Raw genomic sequence first — 21,209 nt, forward strand, 5'->3', positions numbered from 1 at the left:
TAACCTGACATTGGGGAGATGCCTTCACCTTCTGACTAAATTCAGACACCAAGTGCACTCACATACCACTTTGGGGTGATACCTGATCCCACAAACAAGCTATTTGAGTTTTTAAAAGAGTCTAAATCGAGAAGCACACAGCCTAAGTTTGTGTTTGTAGCTTGTGTACCTGAAACAATAAGCCAATTAAGAGATTAATTGATTGGCAAGGAAAGTTTGAAAATTAAATATACAAATGAGTCATTAATCAAGCAAAAACACATTTATGACATTTCATTGACAAAAAAAAATAATCAAACACAAACAAATCCACATATAAATCAACAGAGGGAGTAATCACTAGTTGCAACCATTGAAACATGTCTAGAACTAGTTTTCTCATTTTTATCAAAAGCTTGGTGTGTAAGACTGTTCAATTATTTACAGCAGTATTGCATGGCACATAACTATTCAGCATTAAGTGTCACCCAGGTCATGACATGTTGTTATGTCTATAGAGGCAACTGTAGTGTGCTTATTTGTTATGTCATGCACTCCACCGGGATAGACTCTTGCAGCAAGATGGACTCTCTTTACCATCAGTAAAGAGAGTAGTCTCTTTTGCCTGGGGTGATAATGTGAGTAGCACTTTCAAATATTCAACAAGGTATTATGTGCCCTGTTGAGGTAATTCTGCAAGCCAGCCAGGCTTAGATAGATGGGATTGTTTGAGCCATGAGCTTGTAGGAAGACTCCAGTAGTAAGGCCGCATGTGGAGAATACGACAGTGGAAAAGCTCTGTCCCTTCACCGCTGCTGTCCACATAGCAGAAACTGAAAAGGGGGCGTCTTTCAGACTCAGCATGTCAGGCCTATGGAGGGCTATTTTACCGGACAAAAATCTATTGTGCGCCTAATCTCTAAAAGCGCTGACATGCTTTGTGTTCTGTATTATCTTTAGCTGTCCGGCGTCCAACCAAAGCATGAAATCTGGGGCTCTTTCAGGAATCTATCTACATATCCAGTTAGATCAACAATCAGCCAGCAGCCACAACTGCCAAGGCTTATCCACAGAAGCCAGTGCAAAGCTGTACACACTCTATACATGCAGTGTGGTTCTTTAATTAGTTTGATTTATACATGATAGGAAACCATGATGAACATAAGAGTGCATGAATAACTGTTAAGCTTGAGTCCTCCAGTAAACTAATTCTGTTTACAATATATGTTCGATATTGAGAATGAATTATTATCTAATCATTGGTCTGCTCGTTGCTTTCCTCTATAAGTCTTCAGAGTGATATAACAAAGATTACCAGTTCACAATGGAAATCCCCTACTCTTGTACATGTGGTTTGTTCTCGGGAAAGGCAAGAGAGACAGATCGGGTCTCTTTAGACCACACCATGCAAATGTGGAAAGGAAAAAAAGAAGCAATGTGGGGTGGGAATTGGAGGGGGGGAAGCTTTCCACGCCAAAGGATGAATAAAAGATTTTCTTACTTTTATCACAACTATGAACTATTATCATCTCACACTAGAGCCACACCACAGTAGTTGTGAGTCCTTTCGAGACAAAAACCCCCAAATCTGTGGAATCTCTCCCAGTCTCTAGAGCAAATCTGCATCATAATGCAAACTCAAACCACTCACTGCTTGTAAGCATAAGCAGTACATCTGTTTTTGTGTTACCATGCAAACAATGCAGCATAAATTACAGCTGCTAGCTGTAATTTATGCTGCATTGTTTACAATACGTCATACAAGGGAAAGCCATGTAATGTTATTTATCCGGTCAGGGTGGCAATCTAGTTAGATAAATCAGTCTGTTGGTTTGTTCACAAAGCCTGAATCCACTAGTCACAACTTATTCAGTTGTTTAGGTATTAGGATGTGATGGCTAATCATTGCTGTTATGTGAAATCTGGAAAAAATCACAGCATATACTGTGCCAATCTCAATAACAACCTTAAACGTAGATTGTGGACACCTTCAGGATCGATCATGACCTGAAATCGCCCACAGCTATCTCTGCACAGGAATGTATGTCGTGAATACAATTTTATCAAAAAAGATACATACTGTTGATTCAAAAAAGGTAAGGGAATAAACAAAACTCAAAAACTCGACTGCCACCCAATAAAAGCTCTACTCTTAAAAGCTTTGAATTGTGCACTGGGGATGCTGACCTTCTCTCGCCTGACTGAAGGAGGAGGTTGACACTTGAGCACTTTACTTAAATACACACATGCATGCGCAGGCACAAGGAAAATAACCATTTTGTTTCCATGAGGCTGGAGAAGACTGGAAATATTTTCCCTTTCTTAAAAGAGGGTGAAAATGCTTTTTGATCATGGTAGAAAAAAAGTAAATCTGACATGTAACACAGGGGTGAGTGCTTTAGCCTTGATGTCGGGCCAGAATCAGGGGTTGAAAGAAATAGAAGGAGGAGAGGCCCGCCAAAGGGCGCTAAACTATTCAACTGTTGTCAGTTCGCATTTGAAAGAACTCACCATGAAGACTCGGTCAAACAATCATCCCGACAAGATTATTTTGTGAATTTGTGTTTTTGTTGTCCACTGAGGCACAAGATTATGATAGATTACAATACAGAAAGTTGCACTAGCATGCATTACTATCTCATACATCATGACCAACATGCAGCATGACAAATGAAACAGGCAACCGGTTGGCTGAATGTCCAAAATACTACATTTCTCCTTGTGCCAAACACAATTGTCACTGTTTATAGCACAGAAACTACTAAAAACAAAAAAAGGGGGAGAAATGTGCTCTTCAAACCAACACCCTGCTGGTTGTCAGCTGTGTGGCAGTGTGTGTCTTGTGCAGTAATGTGAATCACAAGGGGAACAACATAGAGATTCCTCTGGAGTGTGAGAGAGAGTTCACGTATGATCTCATCTGCCACATGCACTTCTTCTGCCTGCTGAAAGACAAATAAATAAAATAATGGTGCTATGGTCACATCAGTGATGCAGGCAGGTGACCTTTCCACACCTGCATGGCGACAGGAGAGACTTGTATCACAGCTCCCAGCATCTTTGGTGTGACAATCGGAGTACGAAAGTTGACCTTTGATGAATATCCATTAGAACAAAATGAGTAATTGCGTTGAGTTTTCCTCTGCTGCAGTTGCTGGCATACATGACACAGAGGGATGGGAGTTAAATGGCAGGTCCCTCTATTCCCTTTGCAATTGCATTCCCCACAGTGGCACAGTGACAGACAAGTACTGGGTTATCACTGAGCACAGGTATATGATTGTGCATTTTCAAATCAGACCTACTTTTTGAAACCAACCAAAGTGGGGCAAGGTAATGTATATGCCTTGCATTGTGCACCTAAATGCATTAAAGTCAGGTAATTTGACTAGTTTTTTGCAGCTCACCATAAAGGCGAGTCTTAAAAAGGCATATTATCGTTGCGCAGCACAGTGCAAAAGCAGTAAAGATCACGTTAAAGTGAGCGCCAGTGCTTAAAATGCAGATTAGGGTAATTAAATATGGCGTAGTTTGACTGGGGCGAGTGAACGTGAGGGTAAAGGTAAGCTTATCTGTTGGGAGCGCAGTCTCTGGATCTCCGCCCCTCGGCGACCTCGCATTCCTGAGATTCCCACACTCCAACCTCACCTGCCTTTTTCCTTACAACACTCAACTACACACTCTTCAAGGGCAATATCGCTTAAAAAAATGAGTTTGGGACTCAACCGACAACTAAAACAGTTTGTTTATGTTAGCTAGCTAAGTTTTTCATCCTAACGGTTACGGGCAAGACAACGAAAGGCGGCGCGTGAAGGTCTCCCTCAAAAAGGTGTGCGGTTGTCGGTCACAAGATCAAGATTAGCCTTATATTAGAGTCTCTCCCGCTCTGGAGAAGACTAAAGAAGTTTATCTTGTGCCACACACACGTAAAAAAGGGACAAGCACTCCCCCAAGACTTTCTGAGTTCCTCCCACATCGCGCACAGATGATTTTATTTTCTCCCAATTACTCCGCAGTTAGCGAGAAAAAAAAAGCAGTTAAGCTTTACCTTAAGGAGGACTGGTGGTGCGCTGGCTGAGCTGCGGCTCGGATCTACATCGGAGCAGGTAAGTTCATCGGTAAAAGTCCCGTCGTTTAGTTCCCATGCATGTGGAAGAGTGAAACGCGCCTCCATATAAAAAAAAACAAAAGCTACAGCCGAGAGAAGAAGACAACCCCTCTCCGCTGCTCCCTGCCTGCTTCAAGCAGCAAGCACAGTCCCAGGCACTGCGAGAGCGCGTGCATGACGTCAGTGGGAATATGGGGAAGCAGTGCGCACTCCTGATTGGCTGCGACACGGGAAGGGGGCGTTCCCGATGAGGTTGGCATTGTTGAATGGAGCAATGGCAGAAGAGATGACAGTTGCCTTGGTTACAAATTTTGTCAACCCGTACACTGTGCAGAGAGGGATAGCAGAAGGTGAGCCGGGGTTCAGCAGGTAAATGTTTGTTTTATTCGCTTAGCAAATATTTTATACTAGTCGTGTGTATGTGTTGCCGTTAGTTGGAAGGAGGCTCTATAAAACTTACAAATGTCCTGTTTAAAATGGTTACCATATTGTCAATTTTCTGACTTAAGAGTAAAAAATAGCAAGCTAGCTAGCTACCTAACAAGATAATAAAACTGCTGCTCCTCTGTGACACCTTTCCAGCTCACCTGCTTTATGTAGGTTTTTGTATGAGTTTGTGTGCTTTAGTATGATTAAAGGGGCACTATGTAGTCTTGGAGAAGGAATTCAAACTCAAAATTTTTAACGTTTTACAATATTGATAAGGTAATTATACAAACTAATAATAACTAATTCAACAAATATGTATCTTTTCCAAAACTGAATAAACAAGCTGTTCTCAGATAAAAAATAAGAACTCAGTTTGGAGCTAAAATATAAACTAAGTAATAAAACAGTATGAATTTGTGTTGTCCTTCAAGGTCAGTTTATTTATTCAGTTTATTCAGTCATGAAAACAAGGACATTTTGTTAATTTTTTTGTTTAGGCATCTTTTTCTAGTCTCCCCCATCCATTGCACCTGAAAAAATATTGGGGTGACTATTTCCTCGATTAATCAAGTATCTTACTTATGAAACGTGCCTACCAGTATCCAAAGGTGATTAACCTAATGCTCATAGAGGAATGAAGTACACTGAAGTCAATCTTGTGTAGAAGTAAAGATATCATGTTAAAATACTATATTTAAATCATCCATAAGGATATTACTTGAGAAAAGCATTACAGATTGTAAGTATAAAGTGGTAGAAAATGGAAATAGTCAAGAAAAGTGAAGCACCTCAAAATTTTACCTAAGTACAGTACTTGGGTAAATCTACTTAGTTACATTACTGGCATGAGCAAATGTTATTTACCCTTAAAGAGGTCGCCATTTTTGCCTAAAAAAAAAATCTAAATTGTTGCTGAATATTTTTTTGTCTATCAGTTTATTGATTAAAGGCTCCTGCTCTAAACTTTGTTTTTAATGCTACATATCTTATCAAGAGTGGTCAATCATTCTTAGGACATAATGGCAGCCTATTACTTGTTCATGTTACGATTGTCAACCTTTGCTTGCCATTCAGAGTCAATAATGTGAAAAATTATAATATTGGTCTCCTATTAATTATTTGAATGACACCACCATGTGACATGTTTTCTTTTCTCATTTTTTGCACAACCTCTTTTTTTCAGTTTGCAGTGATCTTTATTTTTGCAGCCACTGTAGTTCATATAGAGCCCTACAGTCATGAGTGGAAGGGATCTGCAAGCGTTCATTACAAGCTACAGAGCAGAGGATGTTGGTAAGTCAGCAGAAATGGCTTTTGAAACATTGCTGACTTGTGACATGGTGTCCAATTGATGTGTTGAACAGATGTGACCTGAAGTCCCCATGTTGAATTCTCCAGGTACTGTCAAGTCTTTGATGCTTGTCAGGGGCAGCATTGCTTGTGTTTATTCACCTGCTACTCTGAGTCACAGCTGAACTGCTCAGAAAACTGTCTGACACAGTTAGTTTGTCGACACACACACACCCACACACACACATACACACAGCTTTTCCAAATTACCCATACAATCCATTAGCTCCTCTCTGTCTGTTCTTCTGTCTTTACCTCTATTTCTTTCTTTGCTGAAGTCAGCACAAAGACTTCACTTCAGACATTAAAAGTGATGAGTTTTTCAACAATACCAGTGATCCTAATTCAGCCATATCATTTGCTTTCATCCATGCAGAAAAACTGACACTGCGGATGAAAAATGGTCTTGGCAGCTCAAAGTACAAACCAGCTGAATATAAAAGACTTCAAGCCATTGTTGATGCCAAACGCCTGGAGTCTGATCTAATTGGACAAAAGGTACATTTTTTTGTTATTAATATCATGCCTGTGCTTAAATCAGCAGATTTATGATCAAATCCATTCCTGCTACATGTAATAATATGGGGATTCAGCAGCAAATGAAGAGGAATGTGCTACAATGCTATGACATAAAATGCTTTTTCCAGAGCAAACAGCCCTAATGACCCATCACAGGAAGAGCTTGAATTGACAAAAACCTTTTTGTTTTAATGCAAGGTGATAAAACAGCATGTCTCCATTAGTAATAAATAGCTCCCTTTCTTTCAGTTTGTCTACCTTTTTTTCTTCTCTCTGACATGCCACATACTGTAAAGGGATTTCGTTCCATATATAACAGGCATTGCATAACCTTTACAGTTTGTCCAACTATGTGAAGCAGAGTAGTGATATCGCAGCTATACACAATAGTATTCCCACTTTCATGAATATTCATTTGGCTGCCTGGGGTTTTCTATAAAACAGTTTGAGGTTCATAGTCGTCTGACTCAGTGCGGAGTAAAAGTTAATGCTGGGGGCAATGGAGATAAGGCTGTTAGACCTGCAGTGTTTTAATTGGTAAACTGTGGCAGAAGCCTTTTTGTATCATTATGGTTGCCTGTGGCTCCTTCCAACCCTGCTCTCTGCATAGCCTAGATAAGACGGGGTATGTTCACATTCGCTTGCCCTGCTAAAAGGCAGGCTCTCTGAGTATCTCCCATTGGTCATGTAATAGAGGGGAAATAAATGGCCATGAGTTGCCTCAAGCATGGGATCATTTTTGCTCTCCAGGAAAGACCAACGGCAGAAATAGATACACAAACCTTGAAATGTTGCTTCATGATAAGATTCCTAGCAGCACTGTATGAAATTGTAAAAATATAGCTACCTTGCATTAGAATAAAAAATGTTCAGAAAGAAAACATTTAAAAATGAGAAAAAGAGATGTTTACATGATACGATGAATAATAATACCTTAGTAAAATTAGAAAATAAGAAACAGCTGAACTCAAACAGCAGTCCTTTTAAATAGCTAGAGAACAGAAACAAGCAGGATTCAAACACCACTTACAATGTCAGAAAATATTTGCAAAACAATGTAAGTTTAGAAAAAATGAAAATAATATTTTTGTCAGTCATTACATTGTAAGGAACATAATATTTAAGCCTTTTCACACCCATGATAGTTCACCCGCACAGGTGTTTTCACTCATTTGTCTAATTAGGCTCCTTCTCGGGACTGTGTGGACATGTAGGTGACTGGGCTCCACTGAATGTTCTCTGACCCTGATGTTAATTTTGCTGCACTACCTGGAAGGGAGAAGTTACACAATTAATGATTCTCTGTTCATGAAGTTTATTAACTGATCATGAATCCAGTAAGGCTCCACTTAAGCTGACCAGATGTCTAATATATGCTGTGACCTGACATCATATTTACAGCTTAGATGAAATCCGACAGTGATAAAGACCCAGTTTTCCAAGAGGGGCCCTATACAATACCATTTCCCCACAACTCAAAATGAACATCCTGTCTTTTCTTCAAGATACTTTAGACCGTTTTCATGGATGAAATTTTGACGTGTCACAGTAGGAAAAGCACAAGTATAAATAATACATTTTGACGATGGCTGAACTTTATTTAGCTGCTTCATTTACATGGTCCTGCTGGGCTGTGAGCAAAATCCTTATTCACTTTTTTACAGTAGAAGACTGTATTTTACCATCTGCCATTGTATTTAAGTGGCTGAATTCTGTGTAGGAAATGTATGCATGATATATAGTGTCCTGAAATATTTCCACTATAAAACAATGAACATGGTGCCCATGACATGCCCACTGCTTTCTGATGCGGTCCCATAATGCAATGTGTCACTTTATATAGATGTGACAAAAATTATTACCTGTTTGACATCTCAGTTTATCTCAGTTTACTGCTTTTCTACTGAGCGCTTCTTATAAAGGGGGTAGTAAATGTGTGAACAATTGAATAGCGCTATTGTTAAACGGTGAGCTTTTCCTGCAATGACAAGACAAAATATCTGCTGTGAAATAGGCTTACGACAAGCAAGAAATGTGTAAAACACAGTCCAATGTGATATTGGCATAATGGAGGGAGGGCCATGCATTCAGACAATATCTTCATTGTGAAGTATAGATACAGATGTTCCATGTGGGTCATATAACAAAAGAATTAAGTCGAGCCAGATTTTTGTCAGAGATATCTGAAAGGCATCGAGATGAGCAAATCAGCAATAGACCATCTTCACAGGGTGACCATTTCCTCTGATTTAACACTCAGGGCGGGACGCTTGAGATTGGACAGTATTTGAACATATTTGATTTGCAAATATGTTGTTTTAGCTTGAAATACTGCCCAATGTTTCTTTGGACTTTCACATTTCATGGTCATTAAGTTTCTGATAAATCAGGAAGTGGTGATTTGTTCAACAATTTGTCAGATTCCTGACTTTATATGACTTGCAACCTGGAGCACAGAATTTGAGCTTCCCATCCTGAGTATAATGTAAGAGGAAAATGGCTGCGAATATGGTCCATGGTTGGATTAAGAGATGAGATTTGAGATAATTTATAATCAGATTCAGGTTTATTGCCAAGCAGGTTTCCATATACAAGGAACTTTACTTTGTATTTTGTTGTTGAACAGAAATTATTTTAGAAGATATTAGAAAATTCAAAAACAAGGGCTACAAATATTTTGAATCAAAAATCTGAAATATATCTTTTTGTTGATGCATTGATGTGCTTTGATATAAAAACAAAAAATCGAGGCATTGATTGTCTCCAGTTTGACACAAATGATGAGAAATTACTGCTCATTATAACGGTGTTAATGTCTTTTCTTGATACGATAGGAATAGGAATCTGACTGGCCGCTGTGTGGTTTAATATTTAATACAAGATCGATAAGAATGGATATGAATACCTTGCTTTATTTGGCATTTAGCTGAGAAATCCCTTGATCTAAGTTCAGCTCCAGGCATAGATAGTGTTGAGCTGAGTTAAAGCTAATATAGCAAATCAAGATCACTATTAAATTTTTGGGATTGGGATGACATCAATTTGTCCTTTTGCTTTCAGAGCAGCTCTGGGTTCAGATTGAGCGCTGTTGATTCCAATAACTATAAGATGGACGTCACCCTGAGGGCAAATGTCCGGCACAATATATTCAAACTTCTTTTGCGACAACAGCAGAAGCAAATTGACACATCGATAGACAGACATGACATAAATCAGCACCCGAGCTCCTTTAGATTTCCTGATAATATGAAATACACCATAGCCATTTATTAGTTATGTGAGATTTTCCTTTGTACAATTATCTGAGCCAGTGGCCTGTGCATGAAAACACTGATAGGAAACAATGAGAGCACTCTGAAGGAGGGCCTTGTTCCATCATAATGAAAAAGAAAACAAATGAGAGGAGATTAAGTCTTCTACCTCCCCCCTTTCTCTCCTTATAACATGCTTCATGCGTGTCATGCATGTCCTTACTCGATTTTTTTAAATTTGCTACTGTTTATTTTCCCTTTAATCTTTGACAATGACACTTTTTCTGGTGAATTACCCCTGTTTATAAGCCTCTCACAGACATAATGCTGGTAAAGCCTCGGTCGAAACATCCCTGATGTGCGAAGAGGGACAAAACAACTCATTCTTAACTATAGGATACAAAAATGACCTGTTTATGTTTCGACATTGTTGCAAAATCATGATTCATTCACTTTATAGTTGTTATGCTTCTCTGATGTTTTAAATTGTCCAGATAATTGATGCATTAACGCACTGTAGAATCAGCTCTGTCCAGATTGAGTTAATTATTTGCAGGAGCAAATAAATGCCATGGCTAAAGTGTATTTAAAAGCAAACACTCAATTTGTTTTTTCCGTGCTTATTTCAGCTCTGGGGAAACTGTTTATTCCTGCTGTGCATTAAACCTTGTCTTATAGGTTCAAAAGACTCGCTGTGCAGCCAAGGCAACCAAGGAGAGCTCCATATTACGGCAGCACAGACAGGTGTGGAGCAGAGAGTGCCCCAGGCTGCGAAAGGCTGAGTAAGAGCCCCCTATTACTCCCTGTCATTATCTGCTGCAGTTTTCTGGATCTGCTATTACACCATGCAACCGTTCCACTTAAGCCCCATTGAGCCCAGGCAGGAACCTGCATGAAAAAATAGGGTGTAAAGTGGCTAGGCGACAAAAAGTAAGCTCAAAGAGAAGAATGTACCAGGGAGGAAACAAGAAGAGAGGAGATTTGAGCTGATTTTCTCTTGGTGATGACATTGAATTAAAGGGTGAGAAATAGAGAGAAGTGGGGGAGTTGGAGCCGTGTGGGGACAGTGGGGTATATTGCGTGCTGACGCAGAAGTGTGGGACTGAGGCCCCAGCGGTGTCATGCCTTGTGAAGTGAGAAGGGCAGCGCTAGCTCTGGGGCGCAGCTTGTTTGGCTGCGTAATGACTGTGTCTGAGCCACCCAAGGTTAATGATGTACACAAGCATGAGCCTCGGTAATGAGTCTAGTCATAAAGATGTGCCACTGCTTGCAACTCTCTACACATATTTCTAGTTAAATCACCCAGGGATTCAATAGCCTCCTTGTCAAAAGCGAAAACAAGCAAATACATCTCTGTGGTTACTCCTGCCTTTATTCACTATCACATCAACCCCTGGTCCTGTTAGTAATAAGTAAACAATTACCTTAACACCCTCTGTGGGCCTGTTAGTTTGATACATTATGTCCCCCCAGTTGAGTCAGTGTGTGACTTGACTAGTGGGTCAAACATCCAGAAGAAAACATAGCTGTGGTTGAAAGTAAATTTGCTCAGGTACTATGCTTTAAGCATTAGTTACTTTGCTGATTCAGATTATTTATCATTAATTCTACATTTTGTTAACTGATTATGATGTATTATTATTGATTAAGCTACCAAGCAGTATGGTAGTAAAAATGCGTCCCCGCTTTACCAGCTGAAACATTACAGTGATGCCTCCATATCAATACATCAATTATATTCATTATTCTAAGATGGGACAACAGGGTGATTGGTGCTGGTTCAGGCGTGTCTGAGCTGACCAGTCAGAAGAGACTATGTATTCAGGAGGAGGGGTCTTAAAGAGACAGGAGTTAAAACAGAATGTTTCTGACAGAGGGAGAACACGGTGCTGCAGGACTGAGCAGTATGACAAAACTGATGTGTTTTTTTTAAGCACTTGCTGTAAGCACATAAACATATTCTAGTAGTAACCCAAAATTAAATTATGAACCTGAAAATTAGAATTATATGTCTCCTTTAATAGCAACTCTTTCACTAACATTAGGTTGGAGACCTAATTTCCCTGTTGGGTCACGGAAATGACAGCTTGAATTTAGCCCAGACTAGCAGTTAGTCTAAGATGTGGCCACTGGGCAGATATCAAAGACGGACAGTACGTGAAATAAAAAAAAGTGAGACCACTGTGTTTAACTTCATATATCTAAATGATACAGTTATGGCTGAAAATGACCACAAAAATTAACAAGTTTGGTTCCAATATCTATCTAAATGTAATGTGTTTGTATTTCTCTTTCTCTCATGAAACAGGGATATGGCAGAGATTGACATCCATGAATTTGTAGAGCAGCTCAGACCAAATGGTAGAACAGACACTGCCATCTTCTCTCTTCAAGACTATGGTAGACAACACTAACAGTTTTAAATATTGCTAGTAACTGTATCTTCATTAGTCTCCACTGTTTATAAGTACTTTACTAATATTTGTCCTCTGTATGTCTGTGTTGGGGTTTAGGGCTGGACCTGGAGAGGGAGCGGGAGGCATTCAGGGTAGCCACAGTGGAGCCTGTTCATCAGCTCAAGGATGACCTGCGCTTCAGACTGGGTGAAGCACAACATCAGCAGCTCACTGCTCATCGATCAAACTGGGAACAAGTAATACAGCAGGTATCTGTGTGTCATTTATACTCACAGTAGTGACCACAGTTAGCCTCAACAGAGTGGAGAGATTTTAAAGATCTTTTCAGAAAAATAAATTGATGTAGTCTTTTAGTGCACCTGGTTCAAAACATAATGGTCTAGCTTTTGAGAATCCTCAATCATACAACTCTTGTCCTTGACTGTTAGCAAGCTATTTGGAGTGTTATCCCGTAGGTGCACTCAAAGCTTTTAACAGTGAATCTTAGCTGTTCTCACTCGCTGCAGGTACTAAACCAAAATAGTCCATCCTGCACGTCCAACAGAAGTTGAAACTCCCCTGCTTTTTCTCACAATGGCCTCAGCATGTGCACAGTGCTGCATTCAGTGTCCATGAATCTCTTGTTTGTCTGATATCCACAGTCCCTAAGTCACCAATGCTGCCTTTGACTCTGAGAGGCTTTTTACAAGCTCTCGAGATGAATGGCGAGATTAAGGAGTAAGCAGGGGTCTTTAAAGACAGACCATACTTGGAATGAACCGTCTGCCAGCCATTTTGTCTCCTCTGTGTGGCTCACTCATGCTTGTTTCTTTCCCATGACCCCCTCTACTCTGGCTGGCCCACAGCCCCGAGCCACCTGATTGCATTGGCACAATAGCAGAACCCCCCGCCATTTCTCCTTTTTTCATAACTTTTGTACATTTGTTCCATTTCTCATTTCACCACAATACTTCACACTCTGACTCACTAGGAATTCAGAGAGAGATCCTTTTCAGGTGCTTTATAATTACATGTTCATCTCTGAGTCATTAAATTAAACTAAGGAGAAAATAGAGAAAAATGGGCAAAGTGAAACGCCACTTTACAAAAGGGAATCAAAAGGTATGATAAGGTGTAAAATTTACCCCATGCCACTTTACTTACTAAAGATTTTTGATATGTTTTGACAGCTCACAACATAGTTCAACATTTTCATTCATGATTGAGAGTAAATAAACTCATCCATCCGACCTTCCATCCGTAATCCATGCATCCCTCAATCCATCCATCCATGCGTCCATCTGTCCATGCAGATACATATAGTTCTTCCAGCGTGTCCTCTGCAAACAAGCAGAACTCCACCAACTGCTGAATCCAAAGTTGTGGAATACCAAAATATCCTGCTCTATTTGGCCCACATTTTTTCTTTTAATTTCCCTATGAAATTGATTACAGTGTATACTGTATTTTCTTCGAATTTACAGTAGGAGTCTACATCTGTATCACGGTGCTTGAATCCAGATGAGATTCATGGCCTTGAATGTTTGCTCATTCATAAAACTCATTGACGATAGCATTTTATGTTGGACAAAATTAAGATCTGCTTCAATCTGTCTTTATTTTACCATACTTCAGCTGCTGAAATACAGCAGGAGATGCAACATTGCCCCTGTTGAGACTGAAGTGCTGAACTTGTGTAGGCGGTTTAACAGTTAACGGTGTGCAAGTTAAGAGTGCGTAACCACAGTTGACAAGCGTCTAGTCATGGCTGTAGTCTGCAGTTATGTCTGTAGTCATGCTTGGACAAAAAGGCTGCTGGCGGGCATGTTATCATTCTGTGGAGGCAAACAACATGAGGCCGGGAAGGGGAATAGAGGAAAGTGAGATACATGTCTTCAGTGAGAGGCCTAAAAAGAAAAAATGCGTTAGTATAGAACAGAATAGAGGAAAAGGTACCAGATAAGAATTCAAAGAACTGATTTCTTTCACAACCAATTGCTCCTATCTGACTACAATCAGAAGAATGTGTTAACATGGTCTTTGTTGTGTTTTCCTTCTACCACCCCTCCACAATGTCCAATCCTTAAAATTTTTTAAACTTATTTTAAATGTGACTACTCCTTCACTATTTCTGAGTTAAACAGAGAACAAGGAGAACCGAGAAACAGGCCTAATTATTTGATAAGCATTGTCTCCATTTCTAACCAGCTGTTCCCCTCCTTCTGATACCTAACATCTTAGGAAATAAACCATTTCTGATTACTTGCTATTATTGAATCACTCTCCTGATAAACGTTTTTGAATCGAGACATCTGAGAGAACAGGGCCGACCTGAGTTCAAATAGTGCTGTTGATCTGAGCAGGCATAGAATAACGAGCAGAGAGAAAGTATTACAGCTCTTTGTATCCCTCAATCCCAGATTTGTAGCTGTTATTTTTCTCTGTAAAAAATAGTCTTTCTTGTCTGATATTATGGTGGCAATTCATAATAAGCAGTTTGATTTCCCTGCACAGAATAAGGTCAAACTGTTAGTCGTGTTCATTTTCAATGTGTAAATGTAATTTTTTTTTTTTTTTTTTAATCCTCGAATCACCAGATAAACTTTGTTAAAGACCAGCAAGATGAGGTAAATGCAAAACTTCAAACAGAGTACCTGGCCTTGGAAGAGGAGATAATTTGCCTTGGCTTGGAGGTAAATTTCTCACTGCCTCTGTTTCAGCAAATCCACAATTTCTTATCCATATTTTAGCTTACACGCTATCTTAAAAAGTGATTGCTACAGTGTATCACCAAACATTTAATTTTGAATCTCTTAAAAATCATATTGTTCTCTGCAGAAATATCTCACTAGTACTTTAGATAATCTGGTGGACATAGAAAATGTTCCTGAAGAGGTTTTGCATTCAGACTGCCCTTACCCAGAGTTGAAGGACTCCTTTATCCAGGCCTTCCACTCCCTGTCAGGACGGTACCAGAGCAGGCTGCAGAGACTACAAGAGCAAGCACAAAGAACTGACAGGTAAGCCTGAGGACAGCCAAAGTTCAGCTTTAACTACACATTGTTTGAATTAGAAGATTTTAGTGACTTTTGCAGCTAATATATGATGAGTGTTGGACGATCGCTTCAATATCTCCCTCAGTCTTGATAGAAATAGGCTTTTAATTATATTCAGCCCTCCGTTTTGGTAAATTCATGCATAGGCAGAGCTGGGCAGATCTAGATGAAAGATTAAAAGCTCAGCAGGACATCGACAGCATATAGAGGCACTGTCACTTCACTCCCAAAAAGCAAGCTGTCGAGCATGACAAGTTTTTCTCACCAGGAGGTTGACTATATCAATGTCTCAGAGCAACTTCATGACTTGACTTTTATATTGTCACTTTACAGTATAGCACTGTTAGCCTCTATGAGTAGTATGAAAATGATCACAATGTGTCCTTTTGAAATGAAATGAAGTGAAACCAATTCAGGGGAACATGACATCATAGTTTTGATCATGTATTTTCTGGGTTGGACTCTGTTTCAGGTTCTGTGGTTGGTGCGCTGATGACCACCAACGCTTCCAGTTCACTGCGTCTCAGTACACTAATGACATACCAAACCACAGAGCCCTCTACATGGACATGCTGCAAAGACTCTTCCCTGATAAAACTAAACAAGATCTGGTAAATACTTTAGCAAAATATGTTTAACTGAACTGATTTATTTGACTATTAAATAGATCAACTAAGTTTTGCAATTAAAGAAAAAAAAGAAGCAGTATGTGGCCAGTAAACACACATGGTGTCATAAATATTGTATGTAAAGTTATGTTTATGATAGATTGATTTCCACCAAATAAGCGCTGCGTCTTGTTCCACTTACAGTCAAGATTATTTGCTATCTAGCAAACCAGCCTTGCTTTTCTCCCATGTAACACCATAGAGCTTAACTAAATGTTGTTTTGCAACCAGTTTGGTAAAATGACAAACAGATTAACCTTGAAACCTTGAAACCTTGAAACCCTGTAACCTTGTTATCAAGGTGTGGGCGTTGCACAATGCACAACAACCTGCAGTATACGATGTCCACTTCAGTTTGCACATCAGGGCAGGAAAAAGTTGCTATTTTTTGGTTCCAGCTACAATTCTGAGCCAATTTATTTTCTAATTTATTTTATTTTATTCTGTTACACCTCTAAAAAAATATCAAACCATACAACCAAACAATAACAACCAGAGACACTATTGTGATGGGATCACACCAACTGCTGAGCCTGTCACCATGTTACTGCATTATTATGTGAGTAACCTGTATTCATGGGTCGGAACAAATCCATCTAACACACACCCATGACTGCATCTTGCACGTCTCTGATGTAATGTACTGACAAAAATCTGTCCACAGACAGACAGGCAGACATATAAACACCTGGTAAACTACTTAGAACTGCTTCCATGGAGGTTCCAACTACAATAATTTTACACTGGATCACATTTTGCCATGATGACACACACACCCACGAGGTGAAAGCATAACGTGTCAAGATTTCCTGTTTGCTTTAATGTCTCTTATATGAAAGTAAACTTTGTATCTTTGAGTGTTAAAATGAGAGCCATATAAGCCACTTTGGACTGTCATGGACATTTTGACTATTTTCTGACATTTTATAGACTAAACAATTAATTGGTAAACAATTGGGGATATTAATTATAAAAAAATACAGTTAATAATTTAATTGTTCTGTACCCAGGGAAGTTTTACTGAGATCAGTGTTCATACTTATATTGTACAGTTACATTCAGACATTCAGCACAATCTGATCTGCTGACCTCTGAGCAATTGTGTGTTGCTCAAGAGCACTGCCCACTGCCCTCTTAATTGTTCTCCATGACTGTACTGCAAACAATGTACATGCCCCAATTTCACGGATGGAAAAACACATGCATATACTTCATATTGATGCACTTCCGCACAGACACCCATCTAAAAATGTAACTTTGAAGCCTCCCTGCAGTGTGAGTCCCCGGCTCCCTGATCAATGTAGCTCAGTGGCCTGAACCGAGCACACACAGATAAGCCTGGACAATGATCCGCTCAGCACCCCGCAGGATGTGCCATGTCACCCACTGTGGACGACTGGCTCACGCCACCGCCCAGCATCGCCATGACAACCGCCAGCCCTGCTCTCCTCCCTCACCCGCACCCAGAGACCTGTCCTCATATCAGTTCCAGCTGGGTGCTGCATTTAGAGCTGTGATCGTTCAGCCTGCGGGAGAAGGGGAGGGAGGGCGAGAGGGATAGATGTGTTTCAGTCTACAATTTACACTTCCTCAGGAACAGACCCAGAGTTGATGTAATGCTGACTCCACCTAATTCAGCTATTAGTCATAATTAAGCTCAGTTGCGTGCAGTGGATAATCAGTGTGGAGTACAGATTGGGTTGCTGAAACTCCTCTGATTAAGTGCATAAATGCTTTTCTGATATCAGTTTGTAAAATCTTGATTTTATACAGGCATTTTTCCCTATCAGAACAAGCATGAACTTGATTGGTATCCAGTAAGCTCAAAGGATGGTCTCCTACTTAAAGTGAGCTCTGCTCATGACAAGTTTTGGCTCCATTAGCAATAAAGTGAAAAAAGAAACCTGTTTGTTAGGCAGCAGTCTGCATTCTGTAGATATTTTTCTCTGTATTCGTTGTGTGAAAAATAATTCCCATTGTACTTGCAGACAAACAGGTCAATTGGAAATTCTATTGTTAGAACTTTAATTACAAAATCGTTGCTATGAAGTCAACATCTCAGGAGGTTTCTTGTGCTGATTTTTCACCTCAATTTGAGCATTAATATTTTGCTTACCTGCCCAAGTTCCATCTGCATGCAATAATTTCAGGATGATTGCATAATATATAACTTTGACTTTAATACAGCTGTCACCAAAGCCTGGCACCAAAGCAAGATTTGTAAGGAGCCTTCGTCCCTTGATTTTGATTTAGATGGAGAAGAATATGTTGAGAGAAAACTGTTCTTTAGGAGTTTTACTTTATGCTGAGATTTGTGAGATTTAGGCGTGGGACAATTTTAGAATTTAACATCATGCTTATCTTCACCAAAAGACTCACACTTTTTTAGTCAACATCCTTTTACGTGAAAAACAAAATAAATTGAAAAGACACAGTAACTGTACATTATGAAGCTTGACTGTTTTTAAGTCTCTCAGTTGGGGATATTCACAATTAGCCTGATTTATGATTATTCCGATAATGGAAATTCACCACAATCAACCTATCCCAAGTGTCTTATATTGTCCCATCCCCAGTCTTTGATTTTAAAGTGAAAAATAGACAGAATAGCAAAGTGGTCTTTTACACTGCATGTAGAAGTATGTGGACATGTTTCTTGTGCTCTGAAAGTAGAACCAGTCTCTTAGTTCCACCACCATCACATGGTGACACTCCAGCTAGCTTAAAGCGGGCAACTCCCTCTGCTGGATGGGGCACTTTATTGTCTATTATAACTTACAGTCCTCTTTAATGTTCTCTCATAATAAGCAGGAGGCCAAAAGAGTACCAGCAGGTTTCCAGAGTAATGCACTCAATGTACTGAGGCAGTTGTAGGAATAATTCATACCTCTCACCTATTCTGACTATACCTGGGAAGCCATTTTAATTTCCTCCTTTTGTATGGCTCAATCCTCGTGGAGACAGCCCTCCGGTGGATGCAGCAGTTTGAGCTGAGAGTCGTGCCACTTTAAGTGTGCGCTGCAGACACAGTGCAGTGGATGCTTCAGTACATACTATATGTAATGTGTTGGCTAAAGTGCTTGCCCATGTGCGAACACACATTGCATGACAAACGCAGGCCTGTATGCGTGCACATACTGTGTTCCTGCTCACTCACTTCAAACAACACAAGAAAGGCAAGGGTAGTGAAAGAGAGGACAAGGGAAAGTGAAGAACAAAGGGTGGATCTTCCTCAAGTTCTAAGGCTGTGCATTAATAAACAGGATTTGCTTGACTGCCTCTGGCACTTCTGTTCCGTTGGCAGGTCTGTCAGCTCACTCATTTTCAATAAAACCAGTCAGCCATCTAATGCCATCCCACCGTCAGTTAGCCGCTATTAGCCCATAGATGAATATCATTCCCTCTGTTCCAGTGAAGCAGCCAAGTGATGCAGCCTCTGTGAGCGCTGACACAATGATGAATAGCTACAGGCATCCGTCACACAGAAAGGAACTGTTTTCCTTCAGGACATTTCACAGCCAGGAGAGAGGGACCATTTTATACACCGGCAGAGCTAGATCTGACACAGAGCTTTCCCGATGGTCCTGCTGCCATTATAGTAGACAGTGTATCATGTCAGGGTGTTTTTGAGTGTCCGTTTTCATGTCACTAATGTTGTGCAACACTGTGTGGTATATAGCTGTGTTGCTGTTTGCACCGCAGTGCTTCAATCTTGCCATTTTGTCATATTTTCATTTATCATCACAATCTTTTTTGGATGCTTATAAGAGTAATTGGTATTGGGATATTGCACTGACATCACTGCTCCATGTACCAACTGAGATTCTGTAGTCTGATTGATTCAATTCCCTTCACACTCTTTGAAATTCTGTCATTACTTTTCAACACATGACGAGAAATTGTTGTCAGTGTTGTGAAAAGTACTCTTACATCCTACTTCAGTAAAAGTAAAGATGTCGTGCCAAATTATTACTTTATGTCACTAAAAGTGAAAGTCACCAATGCGAAAAGCACTTGAGTAAAAGTAAAAGTACTTTACACTTGTATATATATATATGTATATGCTGTAAACTAGGGGTTTACCAATTATTGGCCTGACCATATATCAAATCTGGTATTCAGCATTTTTCTAATTTTCTAAATCCAATGATATGACATGACATTTGCAGAAAAATTCTGAATATTGGTAATGGCTAATTGACTAAAATGCCTACTCTAACCTGTTACATTATAAACCCGTCATGTTACTTGCGAATCAAGGAATCGAAAAATCAGCGCAGAGTCAAGTTGGACCCCTTCCACAGCTTTTAACATGTAACTCACGTGCACTCACATGCACTGATGGCCAGGCCGTCTGCCAAGACAAAGAATGGAGAAACTGGGATCACAACAGGCACACAGGAAGTGAGACTTTATTCTCTGGTCAGGATGCCGTTTCTCCACTGTATCTTTTTAAAGCAAATAGTTGTTTTCTGCTATATTAATGTTTAAATCTCATATGTAGGACCTCTAATGTATCATTATTTAACTTATTTGAAGTATGATACTTAATTAATTTTGTCAAAATGACATTTTATTAAAAAAAAATTGCCACTTTGGCTCTGATGCAGCACACAGTCTTTCAAGTAAGTAGTAACTTAGTTACGCGTATATTTAATGGAGTGAAAAGTACAAAATTTGCCTCTAGAATGGTGTGTTGGAGTGGAATCATAAAGTAGCAGAAATTGGAAGTACTCAATGAAAGTGCAAGTATCTTAAAACTATACAGTACAGTACCGTACTTGAGTAATTGTACTTAGTTACATTCTATCAAATAAAAGATGTTGTCAGAGCAAGCTCCACTACAACCATAAGTATGTGATGCCAACATTTTCTACAGTTGGAATACATTTAAATGAATGCATTCTTGTATATTTTTTTTGCTCTTTCAATACAAAGCACTGTGTGGTTTACCACAGCCTCATGTAACCTTACACATTACACCAACAAGAACAGTAGTAATAATAGCAATCATCTTCATCATCATAATCATAACAATCCACAAGAACTCTGGTATCATATCAGAATTGTTATTGGCAGATGTTGGAACTGTCACTATCGATCAGTTTTGAGAAATGTCTTTCATATAAATGCCTTTATCATGCATGTTGTTCCTCCAGATGGAGCATGAGCGCATGTGGGACTGGCAGCGCTTCACCCAGGAACAGCTGAGAACCGTGACCCAGCAGTGGCAGCGGGACCATAAAGAGCTGCTGGTCAGAGCCCTGGTCACCCTGCAGGACGCGAGACATGCCCACCAGGAGGAGCTGGAGCTCCACAGAGACCACCAGCACCAGCAGGACATCTGCTCGCATCTCAGGGAGAAGGTTAGTGTGTGGTGTACCTTCTTCACACCAGGAGCTGTCACAGTCCTCACTTTATGAGATGGTGCTTTTTATGTTCTCAATTAAGCT

The 21,209-nt window shown here is 39.8% G+C and overlaps 2 protein-coding genes across 10 annotated transcripts in view; one reads left to right on the top strand and one right to left on the bottom strand.

The window, feature by feature from the left end:
* The window catches only part of pkp4 (plakophilin 4), a 103,195-nt gene extending 98,941 nt beyond the window's left edge, over positions 1-4,254 (bottom strand). For all 4 annotated transcript variants that reach the window (XM_030429473.1, XM_030429471.1, XM_030429472.1 and 1 more), the window contains exon 1: positions 4,028-4,254. The gene's annotated coding sequence lies outside the window, so the exon portion shown is untranslated. The remainder of the gene's footprint in view (positions 1-4,027) is intronic.
* Positions 4,255-4,312: 58 nt separating this feature from the next.
* LOC115588707 (coiled-coil domain-containing protein 148) overlaps positions 4,313-21,209 on the top strand; it is a 32,811-nt gene continuing 15,914 nt past the window's right edge. The window contains exons 1-10 of one of the 6 annotated variants that reach the window (XR_003985409.1): positions 4,313-4,456; positions 5,700-5,809; positions 6,243-6,364; positions 10,315-10,418; positions 11,945-12,036; positions 12,150-12,301; positions 14,630-14,725; positions 14,871-15,052; positions 15,561-15,699; positions 20,916-21,122. Coding sequence is in view for 5 of the 6 variants with exons in the window: in XM_030429476.1 (XP_030285336.1) it covers positions 5,755-5,809; positions 6,243-6,364; positions 10,315-10,418; positions 11,945-12,036; positions 12,150-12,301; positions 14,630-14,725; positions 14,871-15,052; positions 15,561-15,699; positions 20,916-21,122 (1,149 nt within the window). In the remaining variant the exon portion in view is untranslated. Of the gene's footprint in view, positions 4,457-5,699; positions 5,810-5,914; positions 6,017-6,242; positions 6,365-10,314; positions 10,419-11,944; positions 12,037-12,149; positions 12,302-14,629; positions 14,726-14,870; positions 15,053-15,560; positions 15,700-20,915; positions 21,123-21,209 lie in introns of those variants that run through there. The other 5 variants (XM_030429476.1, XM_030429479.1, XM_030429480.1 and 2 more) reach the window with 5 other exon arrangements.

The sequence above is a fragment of the Sparus aurata genome, chromosome 9, assembly GCF_900880675.1.
Source record: "Sparus aurata chromosome 9, fSpaAur1.1, whole genome shotgun sequence".
Taxonomy (NCBI): domain Eukaryota; kingdom Metazoa; phylum Chordata; class Actinopteri; order Spariformes; family Sparidae; genus Sparus; species Sparus aurata.